Source organism: Nannobrachium achirus, assembly GCF_963921795.1.
Source record: "Nannobrachium achirus genome assembly, chromosome: 5".
NCBI classification, from domain to species: Eukaryota; Metazoa; Chordata; class Actinopteri; order Myctophiformes; family Myctophidae; genus Nannobrachium; species Nannobrachium achirus.
In genome coordinates, this window is record NC_137814.1 from 57,719,021 (window position 1) to 57,739,020 (window position 20,000).

The 20,000-nt window shown below is 43.2% G+C and overlaps 1 protein-coding gene across 1 annotated transcript in view; it reads right to left on the minus strand.

Annotated features, from left to right (window-relative positions):
• The window catches only part of LOC308285211 (receptor-type tyrosine-protein phosphatase N2-like), a gene marked incomplete at both ends in the record, with an annotated part of 322,852 nt that overhangs the window by 274,699 nt on the left and 28,153 nt on the right, over positions 1–20,000 (minus strand). Inside the window, one exon of the mRNA XM_080725929.1 lies at positions 5,635–5,761. Coding sequence (XP_080582055.1) covers positions 5,635–5,761 — 127 coding nt within the window. The remainder of the gene's footprint in view (positions 1–5,634; positions 5,762–20,000) is intronic.

The following is a 20,000-nucleotide window of genomic DNA, read 5'->3' on the forward strand; positions in this document are numbered from 1 at the left end:
TGACTCGCGTCAGGGCAACCACACCTTTTAATCCAGAATTGCAGCTTTGTGAATGTTCGACTACATGTTCTATGATGCCAGTCGTTTATGACGTATCTCTGGAGTGCAACTCCATATTTGGCCATGGTCTCAGCGCTGTTTGACACTTCATTCGTATCTCCTTATAATAGGCTTGGAACTGAAAGAGTACAGCCGATGATGTCGCCTGTGCCCACATTTGGAGAATCCGAGTTAAAGTTATTACTTCCACCAGGAGAACGTGCAAGTACTGAGTTTGGCGCTGTCTGTATCTGGCTGACAGCACAAAGGCAGGCCATTTAGCCAACTAGAAGCGTCTAGTCGGCGACCTGGCCAACTTGGGAACGATGTAAATAGGGATTGAATGCCCCGCCCTTGTACGCAAACCCCATTATACCTGTTGTCATACAACCTGTTTTGACCATCTGTTTGCCCGTGTCCATTTATGCCCATATATTGCTGGTTATAGGCTGCTGAGGTGATCTGTCCATTCCCACAAGGCAGTGGGTCGGTAAGCTAGGTAAAGTAAATACAGGGAAAACCCCTGGCACAGCATGTTAGAACAGTGGTTCTCACCTTGTCTGTCTGATCTTTTGTGTTGACTCACTTGGTTTTGGGCTTCCATCCTTTCTCTCTGCATTCAGCCTGCACTTTGACTGTAGTGTGGACAGGCTGGTGTTGCTTCAGATTTCTTAAATCAATGAAACGTTTTTCACACTGTTGACAGACGTAAGGTTTTTCTCCAGTGTGGATACGCTGGTGTGTCTTCAGATGACCCAATGCACTGAAACCTTTTTCACACTGTTTACAGACATAAGGTTTTTCTCCTGTGTGGATACGCTGGTGTATCCTCAGAGTACCTAATTTTCTGAAACCTTTTTCACACTGTTGACAGACGTAAGGTTTTTCTCCAGTGTGGATACGCTGGTGTGTCTTCAGATGACCTAATGCACTGAAACCTTTTTCACACTGTTGACAGACGTAAGGTTTTTCTCCAGTGTGGACACGCTGGTGTCTCTTAAGAGAATCTAAAACAGTGAAACCCTTGTCACATTGTTGACAGTGATAAGGTTTTTCTCCGGTGTGGATACGCTGGTGTATCCTCAGACTACCTGATTTACTGAAACCTTTTTCACACTGTTGACAGACGTAAGGTTTTTCTCCAGTGTGGACACGCTGGTGGGTCTTCAGGTCACTTAACTGACTGAAACTCTTGTCACATTGTTCACAGTGGAAAGGTTTTTCTCCAGTGTGGATACGCTGGTGTGTTTTCAGATGACCTAATGCACTGAAACCTTTTTCACACTGTTTACAGACATAAGGTTTTTCTCCAGTGTGGATACGCTGGTGTCTCTTCAGTTCTGCTAAGTGACTGAAACTCTTGTCACACTGTTTACAGGTGTGGGTTTTCTTTCCTCTGTAAGTCAGATCAGGTGTCTTAAATTCTTGTGGTTGAGTTAAAGTCTTGGTAGACTGCTGACAACTGTGTTCTATTGGTTCCTCTATGTGTCCTTGTTCCTGGCTGGTTCCAGAGCTGGTCCTTTGCTGAGAGGCTGCTGCTATCTGTCCATTCATCAGCATTTGCCAGTGGAGGTCTTTCTGGCTCCTGTTCACATGTTTATGGCGGAAGACCTGAGACGTGAAGGAGGAGCATGGATCCTCAGAGCAGAAGACCTGAGTGTGGGGAGACTGGGAGCTCACTACTCCTTCCAGGAGTGGAGGTTCATCATCAACGCTGCTGGTATACATGTACCGGGGGCTGGAAAACCTGTCTTTCTCTCTCTCACTCTCTCTGTCCCTCTCACCACTCTCTCCGATTCTCTTTCTATCCGTTGTTCCTTTTACAGTCCTCACCTCACAGAGTCCTCACCGAAGGGTATTAGTAAACTCAGATGAAGTGGGAGGTCTAAAGATATTTTCACATCTTATAAATGGTTGACCAGAGCTCTTGTGTGATGTCATGCACAACACAAACTGTTGCACACACGTTAAACAATGTCGATTTGCACAGGTAGTGTTTGCAGTTTGTACATACGTGTCCTGAACTTGTCATCAGTTTCTTATTAATGGACTCCATCACCATATTTGGAGATAGAACAGTTATGAAACGTATATTGTGCATACACTCAAATGTATATTGTGCATACACTCAAATGTATGTTAAATCACGGCATACAAAATGCCGTAAAAACACACTTGTACATTTCTACAAACCATAGATACGTTGAACCTGGCAAGCGCACTGTCTGCAGGGGCGAAACGCTAGTCGAGCGAGTGCCCTCGACGAGCAATGAAAAACCTTGCTTCTACGCTGTTCCAAGATGCAGCGATAAGATGAGAATCATTTGACAATACACTTTAACCTTTAAGTTCTGTTCGGGTCATTTTGACCCGTTTTACATTTTCATTTGAAAAAAAAGGTAGAAGTTACATTTTTTTCCACCTGAAACTCACTGGCCTTAAAGATTCTTATGTGATTAACATGTACAAAAAAATATTTTTCTCTACACCCATGCTACACCCCTTACATTTCTTTTGACCCTCTACTTCTGTTCGCGGGTTATTTTGACAGGGAGAATATTTGGTTTCAAAAACAACTATAACTTACCAAATCATCATCATACATTGACTTTGTCTGAATTCCAAACAATTCATATGATATGGTAAACTAAACAGTGAATTTAAGAGTTGAAGCATCTGGCAAGTCAAAGCGCTGTTCAGTGTGTCCTACAACAGACAGAAAGATACAGACTGCTTGCAGGAGGTGCAAGAAGCTCATCTGTGCTTTACATGGAGTCTGTTTGGAATTGAGTCAAAGTCAATGTATGATGAATATTTGTTAAATTACAATTTATATTAGTATTGTTTTTTATACCAAATATTCCCCGGGTCAAAGTGACCCGCGAACAGAACGAAGGTGAAGTGAATCTGAACAGAATTTAAGGGTTAATCCAGAGTGACGTAATAAGCAGGTAAGGCATCAATACAATAAGCAAGGTATACATCAATACGTCAACATCAATACATCAAATGCATGGAAATTTCAATCTAGACAGAAATAATGTAGGTAGACTGAGCACCTAGTCAGTAAAAAAGCTTTATATAAAAACCTAAAAAATACTATCTAGCTTTCATGTATGGTCAATTGAGGGTAGGCGAGTGCTACGATAAGTGCCATGGGCTTAGGTGGAGTCTGAAGAGGTGAGTCTTCAGGCCACGGCAGAAGCTAGGGAGTGAGTCTGTCATGAGCCGTTGGCAAAAGCAGTTTGGCAACAACTAAGGTATGGCAACATGGCTGGTGTCTTGCACGAGCCCAAAAAGCACGCGTGCAAGACACCAGTCATGTTGCCATAACTGCGTGATGAATTTATTTATTTAAGAAGTACATTTTATTTTTTTCCCTTGTAGTCAAGGTATGGCAGCTGCCATACCCTGCCATACCCAATTGACACCTCTGGTCATGAGGTCAAGGTTCTTTTTGGTAGGGGGAATTAAGTGAAGAAATCGTTACGCGGTGGATAAAAGCATGACATTTGATACAGATGTCCCTTAGGTCATTCTAAAACATCCTGTTGGGGTGGCCAAAATCAGTTACGGCAAAGATTCAAAATGGCCGACTAAACTGTTGACAGGAGACTCAAAAGACACCGAAATAATCAGAAAAAGCGAGAGGGAGAGAAACTCGGGGTCAGATTTATGTATACGAGCAAGGCAAATTGTGATTACGGGAGGAATTTTCTTTGCAACCTGCACGCGTGATGACTTTAACTCATGATTTGATAGAGGAGCAGATCATCTGTGAATAGGACAGCCTTCTGTTTGCATTCTTTTTGCATGTGTATCTTTAAAGGGTTGAACCAGTCATGCAGAAATTTAAGCATCAACATATACATACATGCATAAGTAGCACATGATGAGAGAAATGTCCTTTGGGTGGAGTTACAGTTAAAGGGGGGGTCCGTTCATTTTAAAAGTTTGAGAACTAAACTAACTGACCTAAAATGTGGGATATTTGCTCCCGCTTTCAATTTTGGTGCCTTACTCTAACAGATGTCTTCCGTTTGGAAGCGGTAATTAAAGCTGCACGTGAGAGCAATCTACGGCCCCATCATGCTGGGCAAAAATCAACTTTGGCAGCAAACTTGTTCCAAAAATGCTCTCGCCGCGACATCAAGGCTTACATGTCTCCTTTCTGCAATTACACTCAAGCGTGCGCACGCGCACACACACACACACACACACACACACACACACACACACACACACACACACACACACACACACACACACACACACACACACACACACACACACACACACACACACACACACACACAGACACACAACACACGCGCACACCTGTCCTTTAATATGCCAAGACTAATTTGCACCTGCTTTTCAGAGGCGTAATTCTCCACGCAACAACTGAACCCGAGCTGCGGTAAAGCTTAGCAGAATGCATAATCAACCACACTTCTCTCATCTCCCCCTGTTCTTTAAATCATTAATGTATTCAAGTAAAGTACTTTTATTTTCACTATAGGCCTACTTTAAGTATAATACTTAAAACTCATTTAAAGTGAGACTTTTGCGGTTGACTGCCACAATGTTCTTTCCTTTTAAGTTGGACGCGTGCATGTCCATTGTGCACGATGGGTGCACAGATCGTGCACAATCCACATGCACGCCGTAGTCCGTTACCGATTACAACAGCCCCATCTTAATCCATGCTATAGCGTTGCTGAGCTAGGAGCAGTGTTGTTTAACAAGTGAGTAGTCTCGCGTAGCCAGACAACTATTCCACAATCTCCGAATGCTATATAGAGTCTGGAACTACAATTCCCAAACGGCGAGTATCGGAAGTATAGCCACTGCTGCACTGAACTAGTCCCATTGGAAACATAACAGAAGCACACTAGCACAGACAGAGTCATTCGAGCGGCATAATTTATTCTTGTTATGCATGTATAGTTTAAGAAAACATTTGAAAACATCATGGAAGTAACACCAACAACACCAGAGAAAGACAAAATAACGGCCCCAAAAATATTGAAAGACATAACGCTCCAGTAGGACTTGTTACCGCTACTGCACCAAGAGAGCACATGCGCTTTATCTCACACTCATCGTTAGAATTTCCGTCTCCCGTATATGCCGGGAGCATTTGCAAATGCTGAGGCAACAGTCGGCCACGCGAGACTAACAACTAGCAGGAAGTAGTCACGGAGAAACGTGTCGTTCCTGACCAAAAAAAAATGCAGATCCGGTTCCACTTCCGATCTCAAACCGGAAGTACTATATAGGTCCCACGGATCAGCGATCTTGGATTGTTTTTAATCAAATCTAATTAATCTAAACTCGCGAAACTCGGGCCATCGGAGCACAGAGACTTCAGGAATAACTCGGGAAACTCTGGCCTTGGCAGTCAATGAATTTTAAATTAAGTACAATACTCAGGAAAATGTACTCACAGTACACCACGGTGTACAGTACTGTGCAAACGCACACGCACGCGCACACACACACACACACACACACACACACACACACACACACACACACACACACACACACACACACACACACACACACACACACACACACACACACAAGTACCTGCTGTCCGTGTTGTAGATGAGTTGGGGGTCCACCTGGTGGTCCAGGGCTCCGTATGGAATCCTCCTGAGTTTGGACAGCTCCCTGGACAGGACCTGCTGCGTGCGTTCATCCTCCCAGGTCAGCCCTGAACACACCGTTTAATTTATGTTATTATTTTATTTCTAATAAATCCTCCCCGGGGAGGATCAAGGATGTGTGTGTGTCAATGAATCTCACATGGTTAAAATGGAGTTTTAAGTGGTTTGTATAGGACAGGATGTCAAGTTATTTTGTGGGACCTTCTGCCCAAACTTGAAAATGGCTTAGCCAGAGGGAATCTGTTGTTCAACTAAACACAACTTCTTTCTTCTTTTTGACTTTTTACTTTGAATTTTGCTTGCTCGTTTAGGCTTTGACAGCACACAGGACGTGTCTGATAACATTACAAAATACATATATTGAATCAAGCGACTTAAAAACGGTCCGGGATACTCCCAAAAGCCAGAGCGGATGATAAAATGACGCCCCAAACGTGCTTGAACGTGAAATATCCCTTTAATGTGCTCCTACCTAAACAGTGGTTTATGTAAGGGATAACATGACCACTGAGTGAGATGTTATCCCGCTTATTGCACGGTTACGAAATAAATTAATACATTGACCCAAGTAAAAAAACTACTAAATATTTCCTTGCTTACAGTAGTGAAAGTGTTGCACTGGCCGTCCGCAGAGCGCAACGTCGCCTCAGCGCAAACAAGGAAGTGTTGATCAAATAGAATCCATATTTGGTTACTTACTGCATTGTCTATTTCTCGCAACGTTTTTTTTCAAAAACATTCTTGAGAGCAACGTTTAGTTCTAAATGTCGCTGTGTGTTTGTTTACATGGCTGACATGTTGGATACAGCACAAAATTATTCACACCTGACTGCAGCAGGTGCTCTGAGCCTTTGATTAGGCAGCGTTCTGTTATCAAGCGGAGCGGTCTGTTATCCAGAAATATCAGACCGCTGATTTCAGCGATTGACCAATCAAAATCAAGCATTCAAACAAGCCGTGCAATAAATACAGTATAAGGTAATGTGGCATCAACTGATAAATGCTGATGGTGTAGTTAGCAAGCTTAGTATAAAACTGCAGACTCGTTTTTCCTCTTTTCTCTCACATAACCTTGAACCACAACAAGGCCCTATAGCTGATAGCAACAGAGAACTTTCTCTGTTGGCTAAAACATGTACAGGAGAAAACATAAGTGCTTTGCAGCCTGCCTTCAGTCTTGTTTCACTGTGATAATCTCAAAGCAGATCTATAGAAAGCTATTCAGTCTGCTTCTGTCTTTAACTGTGAGCAGGGGCGTTTGTAGATCTGCTATTTTTGAAAAGTTGTGAAAATGTCTGAAATCTTTGAATAAATATATATTTTTAAGAAAACATTTGTAACTCAAATTTTGCATCTGGGGAGTCCCTGGAACTAAATATTTTGAGATGGGGGTCCGTGGCCAAATACATATCCTTTTGGGGGTCCTTCACATGAAAAAGTTTGAGCACCACTGACATAGAAACATATAGGTTTTTCAACCCCCCCATGAAGAACATTCATGGGGGTCCCGCAGTGAATCCTTGCACCCAGGGGCCCAGAATTTGGTGCGACACCCCTGCTGTTTAGTCTGCTTCTGTCTTAACTGTGAGGCTGTGAGACCTACGAAGGCTCAATAAACGACTGATAAAAACCCTCAGAGGATGTTCGGGCCCGACAGAAAAAGAATCTTGTCTCAGCATGAAGGTTAATTCTCTACTGCCCTCGCTTCACAATAGCGTCGCTGTTTGCGTCGAATTGAAAATGATCATCAGACCTATGTGTATTATGAGACAATTTCTGCAAATGTCCACACTTTTAATTGTGTATGAAAGGTCACATAATCACAGAACTGTTCATTTAAGTTGTTAAGTTTCCTCGCTAATCAGAAATAATTTCAGTAAATAATGACAGTATTCACACAGCCTTTACTCAGTAAGCAGAGGCAGAATTTAGAGGCATTACTCGAAACTGGTAAAAAAAAAAATGTTGACAACAATAGCAATTATTTAATCCGCTAATGCATGCAGATGCTTAACAATAATGTAACTCTTGAGAACATAAATTGAAACCAAATGGACCCGTAAGGGTCTATTTGGTTTCATGTTGCACTCGATCTATTTGGTTACCAACTCTAACACTTAATTGGGAACCACCTGGAACCCCCTCAAGGACCACTGTTTTAGGGTATATCATTTGCCTCCGTATTAAGAAAGGAGTGTGTACTGAAATAAAAGATAATTCATAACTTTTATACATAGCACATACAGCAATAATAAAGTGTGGTTGCCATACAATCACAAGGCACTGCCTATGGTGACAAAACTATGACTAAATATTATGCTGACAGCTTCATAGACAAAAAGCAACTAGACGAAGATGTTAGGGAGGGACCAGAGAAGAGATCCAGTAGAACTATGACCAGGCACGTGCAGAGAATGTTAGTGAGGCAGAGGCTGACATTTTCTAAAGGGGCCTTTTGGTGAAATTATCGAAAATAGCAGACCTCCAAGCTCACAACACCTCACTTTTCGGTGCTTGTATACCACACTGAACTAAGCATCATCAAGTCAATACTGGAGACGTGGCTTAGCGGCATGGATTTCAACACAGAGAGGACAGTTCTTTTAACATAAGCACTGCATTCAGGTCAAGGCAATTCTCTTGAATGCTGCCTTCAGGTATGGCATGGAAAGAGGGCATTTGCATTTCTTTCATCATAGTAAAAACGGCATTCATGGTCTTGGGAGGGCACTTTTTACAGACAGCTAAAATGGCAAGGGCTCAAGCCACCTTTGATGTCTACGTGTGCACGTGCCTGACTATGACAAGTTATGTCATGCTTGGCTGCGCACGGGTTTCATAGACCCGTTGTGAGCTTATAGATGGATATTTTCGGCATGCAGCTAAGAATACATCAGGCACTACGACAACATCACGGCCCGGCAAAATATTCTTTCGTCAACTAAACCTATAGTAAACTAGGACTGTAGATTTAGTTACACACATGTAGTGGAAGGAGTAGTCAGATTTGCTCAGTACTCGTCTCTGAGTCAATACCACTCTGTAACTGTTTTAAGTAAAGGTAAACGTATAATTTGTATCAAAATGTGCTTTAGCCTTAAAGTACCAGATGTAAAATAAAGTTTTAATTTTTTTTTCTTATTTTGTTATGAGCAGATCTATGAGCTCACAACGCATCACATTGCGATGTGTATTGAGCTTGTAGATCAGTAGGCCTATGGATTTTTTTTAATGAATAATAAAAACTCTAATCTTAAGTTTTGAAATAATTGCAGTGCACGGAAAAGTAATATATTTACCTCTGAAATGTATAGTGGAAGTGGAAGTATAAAGTATCAAGACATGGATATACCGGAGTAAACGTACTTGAGTAAATGTACTCAGTAACTTTAGAACCACTGGTTACCGTAGCCGCGTATAACGCTGAGTCGGCAGTCCTCTGGCGGCCTGAACCCATGACCTTGTGATTTAGAGGCAAGTTGTTCTATAGCGATTGAGCTATACCCGGCACCAGAAGCCATGTTATTAAGAATATCGACACTTAAATCTTTAATCAACGTCAGTCGTTTGCTTTCTGAGTGGAAAATAAGTGTTGGGTTTAACTTACAGTATGTTCAATATTTGCAATGGATTTGAGGGCGGTGCCTCAGTGTGTGTGTGTGTGTGTGTGTGTGTGTGTGTGTGTGTGTGTGTGTGTGTGTGTGTGTGTGTGTGTGTGCGTGTGTGCGTGCATTAAGTAATGTGTGTGCTCACATGTCTCAGAGGGATATGCTTATTGTTCAGGCAGAATGCTACGTTCCGGGTATACCTGGGGTCAAACTGTTGTAATGTGACACGTTGTGAGCTTGTAGATCTTTATTTTTATTGCTCAAGTCAAAGTGTGGATTAAATCATCAATATTTAACCAAGTAAATTAAAGTATTAACAAGAGCTTGTAACTAAATGATAACTTGATAACATTGGATCCACTGGAACACAGGTTTTTCTTCTTTTTCTTGCTATTTCCGTAACAGTTTTGGACATTATAAGGTTTCCACCAGACATACGGTATAGAGCAAGGGTCTTCAACAGGGGGTCCGGGACCCCTAGGGGGTCCTCAGAGTTACTACAGGGGGTCCTCCAAATCTTTGTGTGATAGAACATTTTTCTCCTTTTTTATATTAACCACTTGAATCCTGAGAACTTTAGACAAAAATAGCCGATCTACAAGCTCACAACGCCTCGCGCTGCGAGGCGTTGAGAGCTCGTAGATCAGCTATTTTCGTCAAATAGGTTTGGCGTAGAGGGGAAAAAAAGCAGACCAAGTACAGAGTGAAATGTCAAGTTAAGTATTGATGGTTCAAGTGGTTAAATACGTATCTGAAAACACAAAATGACATGAATCCAAAATACAATGATGATCAGTGAAACTATATGGAATATCTGAAAAAGGTGTGGGGGTCCCTGCTTCATCTCTCTCTCAACTAAGGGGTCCTTGGTCTGAAAACGTTGAAGACCCCTGGTATAGAGGGTATGCGCGTGACATCATCATCATACCCGGGAGTTATGCGGGAACGCCTACTGAGTGGCAAAAATCTACCGGTACTTTCTGGCCTTGACAGCCCATATATCCAAACAGAATCTGGTTGCATTAACACCGTTAAACTCACTTTGCCACTCGATTTGTTCACATTATTGATGCGTGCGCATACCCTCTATAAATGAGTGGCTGTTCTGCAGATTGTGCTGAGTGTGCGCTGGTTTGCCTCCCACTGTGAACCCATGATGGCTCCTCAGTAGGAGAGGAGACCAGCTAACAGCAAAGTGTCCTTGGAAAGTCTGTTGTTTAGTCAGTGACTCAGCAAAAAAAAAAAAAAAAAAAAAAATTAAAGGGAAAGATTTATAAATATTTAAAAAAATAATGTCCATCATATATATATATTTTTTCATCAACTTCTGCTAGTGCTGATGGTCCTTAAACTTCTACTATCTACAGTACGTGAGATTGTCTGTGTGCCCAGATTATGCCCAAATATGGACACATACCCATTGCTATGCAGCGTTAACAGAGTGGCCTGTAGAGCGGCCGGATGAGAACCGCGAGAGACGATTCCACCTTACACAATATATATATTTTTTTTACTAAATGTTTTTTATCCCACGGTTTTTGTAACCCATTTTTCTCACCCGGTGACTACCTAACCTGTAGTCCTGGTTTCCGCTCTCCCCCTGCCGCGCCAGGGGACATTGGGGAGCACCCGGCTGGCTAGGGGGAGGTAGTATAGAAACCAGGACTACTGCATGTTTTTGTGTGAGGGCCTATGCCCAGGTAGACACGGGGAGAACATGCAAACTCACCACAGAAAGGCCCTATCGCCAACCCCACCTAGGGTGTGGGTGCTGATGACGCAGGTGGAGGAACACGCCCCCAGCGCCCACAGCTTCCCCCGGCGGGAATCGAACCCAGGACCTTCGAGCTGTGAGGCGAAGTGCTAACCACTGCGCCACCGTGCCTCCGAATTATAACTTTTTTATAATTTTTCCTGAATTCAGCAAAGATCATCTTCAGTCCTTCAGTCGTTCTCTGTAAACTGTATTTTCATGATCCTCCGAGTTGTAAAATGTTTAAAATGAGGAAGAGTAGATAATAACGTAATAATAATCGATACCAGAGAGCCAAACATGCCAACTGACACATCCCTCAGAGATAAACCCTTCACATTCTTTTGTTTCTGCAACACAAAGTCACTCCAACTGCACTGCCTAATCCACCATGCATCCTGCATTGTTGTGGCTCGCCCCGAAAAACAGCCGATCTACAAGACCTTGTAGGGCGGCCACTTTCACACTCATCAGAGTAGGGACGTGCAGAGAATGTTAGAGAGGCAGGGGCTCAAATGTCTCAAAGGGCCTTTTGGTGAAAATATCGAAAATAGCAGACCTCCAAGCTCACAACGCGTTGCCCATATATACCACAGTGAACTATAAGCATAATCAACTCAATATGGAGATGTGGCGTAACGGCATGGATTTCTACACAGAGAGGGCAATTCATAAGATCTAGCATTCAAGGTCAGGAAAAGTTGGACAAGGCAATTAGCCAGTAGCTATGCCCCTCCCAAAAAGCGTTTGTCCAATGCTAGCTTAGAATAACTTCCTGCTTGCCAAGGGCCTTGGCAAGCTGCCGGTTGTTAAGCTAGCATTGGACAAAAGCTTTTAGGGGAGGGGCATAGCTACTGGCTAATTCTCTTGAATGCCACCTTCAAGTATGGCATGGAAAGAGGGGCATTTGCATTTCTTCCACCATAGTAAAAACTGCATTTATGGTTTGGAAAGGGCACTTTTTACAGACGGATAAAAGGGCAGGGGCTCAAGCCCCCGTTGATGTCTATGTGTGCACGTGCCTGCATCAGTGACTAATACAGAGCCAGAAGATCCCTCTCCTGACGTACAAGGCGTATAAGGAGCTTCGGGGACACTTACGTTGCTCCGGGGCTTCACGCGTCATGCTTTTCCCATGCTTAACGTGCATCCAAACATGGCGTTTTGGCAGGCAAGTGGCAGAGCCGGCGCCAAAACGCCAGATGGGACAAGCGGAGCTCGACGTCTGCCGGGAGATGAAAGGATACCAGCCACGCACTGCACTGTCCAGTGGCGTAAAGTACATTCAAGTGCTGTACTTGAGTACAATTTTGAGTTACTTTTACTTTACTGGAGCAATTCCAATTCTCAGTAATTTTACTTATCCTCCATCTCCATGCTCCATACTACATCTCATACAAGCATCGTCTCTGCCCAAAAAGCATCCCAGTCAGAGCGATCACAGCTCTCAGAGGCGGGTGGCTGCATGAGTGCGCACGCAAGGCACTGTCTGGGCCAGCTTCCTCCATCAAACCGCCATTAAAACCCAGGGCTTTAATGGCCGCCGTGATGGCAGGGAACAGGCGCGCTAACGGCCACGAACAGATGAGGAGTGACACGGAGGCTTGATGGACGCCAGGGCCTCTGCCAGGGTGTGGGACGAGGCCCCACAAAAATCCACCCGTCGTGGCCCCCAAACTGTGGAATAAACTCCCTGTCGCACTTAGAACTACAGACTCACTCCCTAGCTTCCGCCATGGACTGAAGACTCACCTCTTCAGACTCCACCTAATCCCATAGCACTACCGTAACACTCATTGACCATACATGTAGCATCTTTTAGGTTTTAGAAACGTTTTTTTAACTGATTAGGTGCATGATAACCTATGTTATCGTTTTTCTAGATTGATATTCCTATGCATTTGTTATATTGTTGTTGATGTACTGACATATTATCTTGCTTATTATAGTGATGTATTACCTGCTTAGTGCAAGTCGCTTTGGATTAAAAGCGTCTGCTAAATGCCTAAACTGTAAACTGTAAACTGGTGTGTAGTGAGGATATTGCAAGTGGGCTCCCAAATGACTTTTATTATATTATTTTAATTTAAAATATTTATTTATTTATATTTTTAAAATGTAAAAACATTATTTATAATCGTGCGATACATTGGGAAAAATATGTGTTCACCGTAACACAGATAAATAGGACCTTAAATCATTGCCTGCCACAGGACGAGTTTGACGAGTGTCGCATTCTGGCGCTGGAAGGCGCTATTCGCAAGCCTATGGGTCACCAATTATTTTCAGATTCCACTAGACCTGACAGCAGGGCTGTATTAACCATTGGGCCGGTAGGGCCGTTGCCAGGGGCCCTTGGGGAACTGGGCCGCGTGGTCATTGACAACTTACTAAAATTAAATGTATATGTTAATTCAAAATCAAATGTGTGGGGCCCTCCTCTGTTGTCTACAGGTGCTTTCTTGGCACGCAGGTGATCATCATGGCTTAAAATCCGAGCTGGGTAGTGCGTGTCGGGACGGAGGGGGGGGTTATTGTGGGGGGTGGGGGCCCCTGAAAAATTATAGGCCAGGGGCCCTCGCGGGGGTTAATCCGTCCGTGCCTGAGAGAGCGAGAGAGAGCCTAGAAAGGGAGGGGAGGAGCAGACCTTCTCGTCTGTTTGATGCGTCTGTTCTTAAACAAGCATTCTATTCGATAACTTTTTGGGTTAATCGATTACTCTTTTGACATTGTTCACGTGTTGTTCTAAGAAGTAGGGATCGCCAGGGTTAATTTTTGTACAATAAGACGGAGCTTGGAGGTCGACTATTTTCGGTGCTTGATACCACACTGAACTGAACAAGTCAAGAACATATCGTCGTTGTCGGGTGAAAACCTTGTAAGTCCAAAGCCGTTCGTTTTGCATTCATCATTTTAAAAATGATTTAAACTGGTGAAAACAGCCGATCTACAAGCACACAACGCCTCGCACCGCGAGGCGTTGCTGTTTTCACTCTACTTTTGTGCGACGGCCTTGTATGATGAAGCGGTGCTTTTCTTTAGGAAAGAACATACACATTTGAAACTTGGGAGATACAAGGTTTCCACCCGACAATGACGATATAATCAAGTCACTACTGGAGATGTGGTGTACGCTATGGATTTCTACATGGAGAGGGCAGAGAGGGAGAGTTTGGACGAGGCGATTCTCTTGAATGCTGCCTTCAGGAATGGCATGGAAAGACGGCATTTGCATTTCTTTCACCATAGTAAAAACTGAATTCATGGTCTGGAGAGAGGGCACTTTTTTTTACAGACAGATAAAATGGCAGGGGCTCAAGCCCCCCTTGATGTCTGTGTGTGCCTGGTTTCTATACGCTCGCGGACTTTAAGCCGACCCTCACCTCATCTACAGGGAGGAGGATGGAGAGGAGAGGAGAGGAGAGGAGAGGAGAGGAGAGGAGAGGAGAGGAGAGGAGAGGAGAGGAGAGGAGAGGATGTGTGGGCGGTCATGATGATCTGAACAGCGGGCATGAGGCTATTTGAATATTCTAAGAGCCATTAGTGAGTGTGTGTGTGTGTGTGTGTGTGTGTGTGTGTGTGTGTGTGTGTGTGTGTGTGTGTGTGTGTGTGTGTGTGTGTGTGTGTGTGTGTGTGTGTGTGTGTGTGTGTGTGTGTGTGTTTGTAATTGTGAAGCTATAAAAGATAGATAAACAGAGAGACAGACAGACAGACAGACAGACAGACAGACAGACAGACAGACAGACAGACAGACAGACAGACAGACAGACAGACAGACAGACAGACAGACAGACAGACAGACAGACAGACAGACGGAGAGAGGTGCGAGTAAGCAAATTATGCGAGCACTAAAGACGGGCAAAACAGACAGACAGAGAGAGAGAGCAAACTGTGTTATCTTCCTCCGGCTGCGTGTGTGCGTGCACGTGTGCGTGCACGCCAGGGCTTTTAAATGCAGATGTGAGTTGTGCCCCTCTAATGGTCTCCGCAGACAGCCAACATCTCATTTGCATAATTCATTTCTCCTCACAACTAACTGATAAATGCTCCTAAATTCATCTCACCTCTCTCTCCCTCTGTCTCTGTCTCTCTCTCTCTCTCTCTCTCTCTCTCTCTCTCTCTCTCTCTCTCTCTCCCTCTGTCTGTCTCCCCCCCCCCCTCTCTTTCTATCTCTCATCCCCCACCTCTCTGTGATATCCAAACATATCTCCCTGACTCCCTCTCTCCCACTCAGCGTTGGATTTGCCCAGTTCAAATGGGAGGATCTTTTGTCTTTGGTATTCATTCTGTTTGGATAGGTTTCCATTGATATTTTTCCACCAGACTTGGCTGTACTGTATATACCAGGCACATGCATAGACATCAAAGGGGGCTTGAGCCCCTGCCCTTTAACTCGTCTGTAAAAAGTGCCCTCTCCAGACCATGAATGCAGTTTTTACTATCGTGAAAGAAATGCAAAAAGTCAAGAGAATTGCCTCGTCCAAACTCTCCTGAACTTGAATGCAGCATCTTATGTTGAAACTAGAAATACTGTTCCTACGAAACAGTGTGGGCTCGCATGTAACACCATGTATGGGCACAAAGATCTACCCTTTGGCTGCACCTCATTGGCTAAGGGCCCTGTCTTTGTACTGTCTTTCGTATTTTCTTTTGTACAGTACTGCCTTCGTGCTGTCGAGCAGAACTCGACCGATAGATTACGTCATTTTGAGGAGAACTTGACCGATAGATTAAGTCATTTTGAGGAGAACTTGACTGATAGATTAAGTCATTTTGAGGAGAACTTGACTGACAGATAAATAATGAAGATAACATACTTGCCCTCTGTGTAGAAATCCCTGCTCTACGCCATTCTCCAGTATTGACTTTTGTCTTTCAGTTTCATTTGGTTTGGATAGGTTGATATTTGTCTATACTGAATATACAGAAAGCAGAGGAACACGGACAGGGAGAGACACAACGACGTGTCAGACTAACAGGTCTGTTGGCTAGCGGTCAAGGCGCATAATACCACATATGGGGCTCTAATGCAGCCTGACAGTGAGTCGCAGGTTGAAATCCGGAGCCTGACGGCCTTTTGGTCTAATAATGGTCTCTGCAGACATGCAGCCAGAGCCAACATCTCATTTGCATAATTCATTTCTTCTCACAACTGGCTTGATGAATTCAACTCCTCTCTCTCTCTCTCTCTCTCTCTCTCTCTCTCTCTCTTTCTCTCTCTCTCTCTCTCTCTCTCTATCTAATAAAGGCAGAAAAGTATCACAAAGAAAACTAAAAAAAATTGTAGATCCGCTATTTTTGGCTAATGTGATCCCATCCCAGAATAGGCTATGGTTGCTGGGGTTCTCCAAGTGGTTGATATAATACACAAAAAAACTGTACTGTAATGTATACAGTGAGATTTTATACTGTATAATATAATATTTTTCCTGGGGTCGGTCGTGCCTTATTTGAATTGCAGCAGGTAGTTGTTGGCCACGGCAGCCTTGGTTGGAAGCACTGCAGAAGTGTGAGCTGACAGTGGGGGGGGGGGGGGGGGTGATAAGATTCGTTGTCATTCACTGTAAGAAGCAGCATGATGTAACATGCTGAAATCCCTCTCTGACTCCAGCATGCATACAGAGGACATGTTGGCTACCGGTGGACAGGTGTCTGTCTCCCTCTGCAGGCCGTGGCTGGTAACTGCAGCACAACATACCAGCAGGGTTCTCTCACTTGTATTTGTTCTTTTTGGATTGATCGATTGATTGATTGATTGAATACTTCATTAGCAGTTTGCAGATACAAGGTCTACTAATTGGATTTATTAAACCCAAGAATGCAAGTGTCTTGTTTACATTGGGGTCCTTTGTACTCGTTTCATTGAGTAGCCTACACATGAAAGTTAGACGTTTGCCAATGCTATGATACTGATACTAAACTGCCCGAGTCTTGATAACAATTAGAATTATTAGAAAAGGTACTGTAAGTGATGTGTTTTGGTTTAGACAAAACAAAAACAAAAATAGCTGGCCTTAAAAGTGTGTGTTCAGTAACAGGGGTCTCCAGTTCCCCCCAGCAGAAAATGCATTTTCAGGTGGGTTGCCAATTTCATCCAATCGAGAGAGAGAACCCCAAAAGGACTATTCATCAGCTTGTGTTCCCAGCAGTCCGAATTTGGTCTGCTAACAGGGACGTGCAGAGAATGTTAGAGAGGTTGCAATTCTTCTTCATAAGATGCTGCATTCAAGTTCAGGAGAGTTTGGACAAGGCAATTCTCTTGAATGCTGCCTTCAGGTATGGCATTGAAAGAGGGCATTTGTGTTTCTTTCACCACAGTAAAAATTGCATTCAAGGTCTGGAGAGGGCACTTTTTACAGGTAAAAGGGTAGGGGCTCAAGCCCCCTTTGATGTCTATGTGTGCACGTGCCTGTCTGCTAATGTTTTGTGCTTGTTTGTTCCATTCCATCACTTCCACTTGTTTATGTTGTACACCGTACAAGTTCTCCCTCCTGATTGGATGAAAACGGGGAGACCGCTGTTACTGAGCAAACTCTAGAGCAGTTATTACTATAGGCTATGGGAACATACAGTATAGAGCTGTTTAACGCAAGGAATAGCCTACTTGTCGCATTCCCGAGCCAAGAAGAATCCAATATTTGACTAATGGAAGTCAAACACTGTCTTTCTTTGAACCTGGGTCATCAGTAGGCCTCTCTGTGATTACACTCAGGGGTGTCGTACCAAATTCCGGGCCCTGGGTACAAGAATTCACTGCACCCCCCCCCCCCCACCCCCCACCCCCCCATGTTTCTTTCTATAAGTGGTGCTCAAACCTTTTCATGTGAAGGACCACCAAAGTGATATTTATATGTATTTACCAATGTTCGCTTAAAAATACATATATTCAAAGATTTGCACACATTTTCTCGACAGCGATTTTGTTCAGTCATTTAGTCTTTTTAATAAAATTGAATTTATTTTTTGTCATATTTTAGTCATCTGAAATGTTTAGTTTTACTCTAGTTCTAGATTTTCAACCAAATCTACAGTTGATTTTGTCAACAAAAATGTATTTTGGCGGGCCTCGATGGGTGTCGTAATGGTCGATTTTACATTTGGTTGCATGCTGAAAATAGTCAATCTACAAGCTCACAACGCATCGGGCATAGGGGGAGAAATGGGGAAAAAAAGGTGTTTGTAAACGGTTGAAGTATTCCTTTAAACACAGACTCCAACACTTCAAACTGCTGCAAAGTGTGAGTGACGTTTGGTGTTCTGATAGCAATTAGCAAGACATTTCTACTTGACATTTTGTTTTGCTTTTATGTATTCTACAGGCAGAGCCCTTTTCAAAAGCCTCCCCAGAAAACACTGATAGAATCTGCAGCCTTCAATCACCTCCAAAAGGTCTGCAAAGCCTCTGAAATATTATCAAATAAAATATAAAAACTGACATATTTCTATTGTTTCAATACTGATATTGCATTTTTACGGCCGATACACACATGATGATTTAGTGCATATCTATCCAAACTGTGAACATACTATCCACTATTTTTCGTTTAAGGACAATGTGTTATGTTGTTTATTCAAATACCAAGATATCAAATAGCAGATCCATGCAAGCTCGAAATGTTGATCCGCTACTTTTGTATCACACTGGTAGTGTATATATGATCAAGGAGGGCATTCATTTGCAAAAAAGAAATCAAACCTCGGTTCGAAGTGAAGCGGTGATTTTTTTTTCTATGTGTTCTAGAGCTATGAAATCTGTGTTCTAGATCGATATATTCTGTGTTCTAGATCTATACTTTCTATGTGCTTTAGTTCTATGTTCTATGTAGTTTTATGAATTCTTAATGAATTAATGATTTTGTCTGGAGGGCCAAATTGTCATGTGAAGCTTGACCAATACTCGGGACATGCACGGGACATGTACGGGACAGACAAAGCCACTCCTTGAGAATCTATGGGAATCCTCAAAAAAGCATGTACAGGATAGACGAAGCCACTCCTTGGAAATGGCTTTCACCGTGTCAAAAAGACTCACACACGAAGAAAGTTTAAATATGGGGAAAAGGATATTGCAAAAATAGGGACTATAGGTTCTGTCAGCAAGCGCAGGTTCAAAGTCTTCACTGTGGGAGTGACATCTGCATGGTGTGAGCGCACAGAGACCCCCACATGAGCTGTATCACCAAACCAGAACCAGATTGAACCCAAATACAATTCCCTGTGTTCAAGGGCATCATACTTTCAGGGCCTTGGGAAACATGACGGTCGTCTCTCACGACGTCATGTCACGTCATGTTTCAGGGCTAACACTACTCCAGCATTTAACCGTCAAAGACCTGGAACGTGTCCGAGTCGCATTAGATTTGAACCATTTGAACCATTATTTAATGCTTTAACTATTGAAAAATAGCAGATATACAAGCTCACAGCTATTTTGAAGAATCGTGAAAATGTGTGCAAGTCTTTGAATATCTTTGACCCGACTTCTAAATCCTTCCTCTAAATCAGCGGTTCTCAAACCTTTTTGTGTACAGGAACCCCAAAATTACAGGTATTTGGCCGCGGACCCCCATCTCAAAATATGTTGTTCCAGGGACCACCCAGAAGAAAATATTTGAGAAACAAATGTTCGCTCTGAAATAGATATATTCAAAGACTTGCAAAAAAAAAAAAATCATGATTTTTCAAAAATAGCAGATCTACAAGCTTGCAGCGCAGCACTCGGTGCCGCGCTGTGAGCTTGTATATCTGCTATTTTTCAATAGTTAAAGCATTCAATAATTCTAGGCCTACTGTAAATGGCTTAAATGTACTCCAGCATTTAAATGGGGACTGCATGGGGAAACTAAAAAGGGGGACCGAAACAAAGGTGGAGGTGGAAAGACTTGTGACGCGAGGTTAGGAGACCCGACCACACGCACACACACA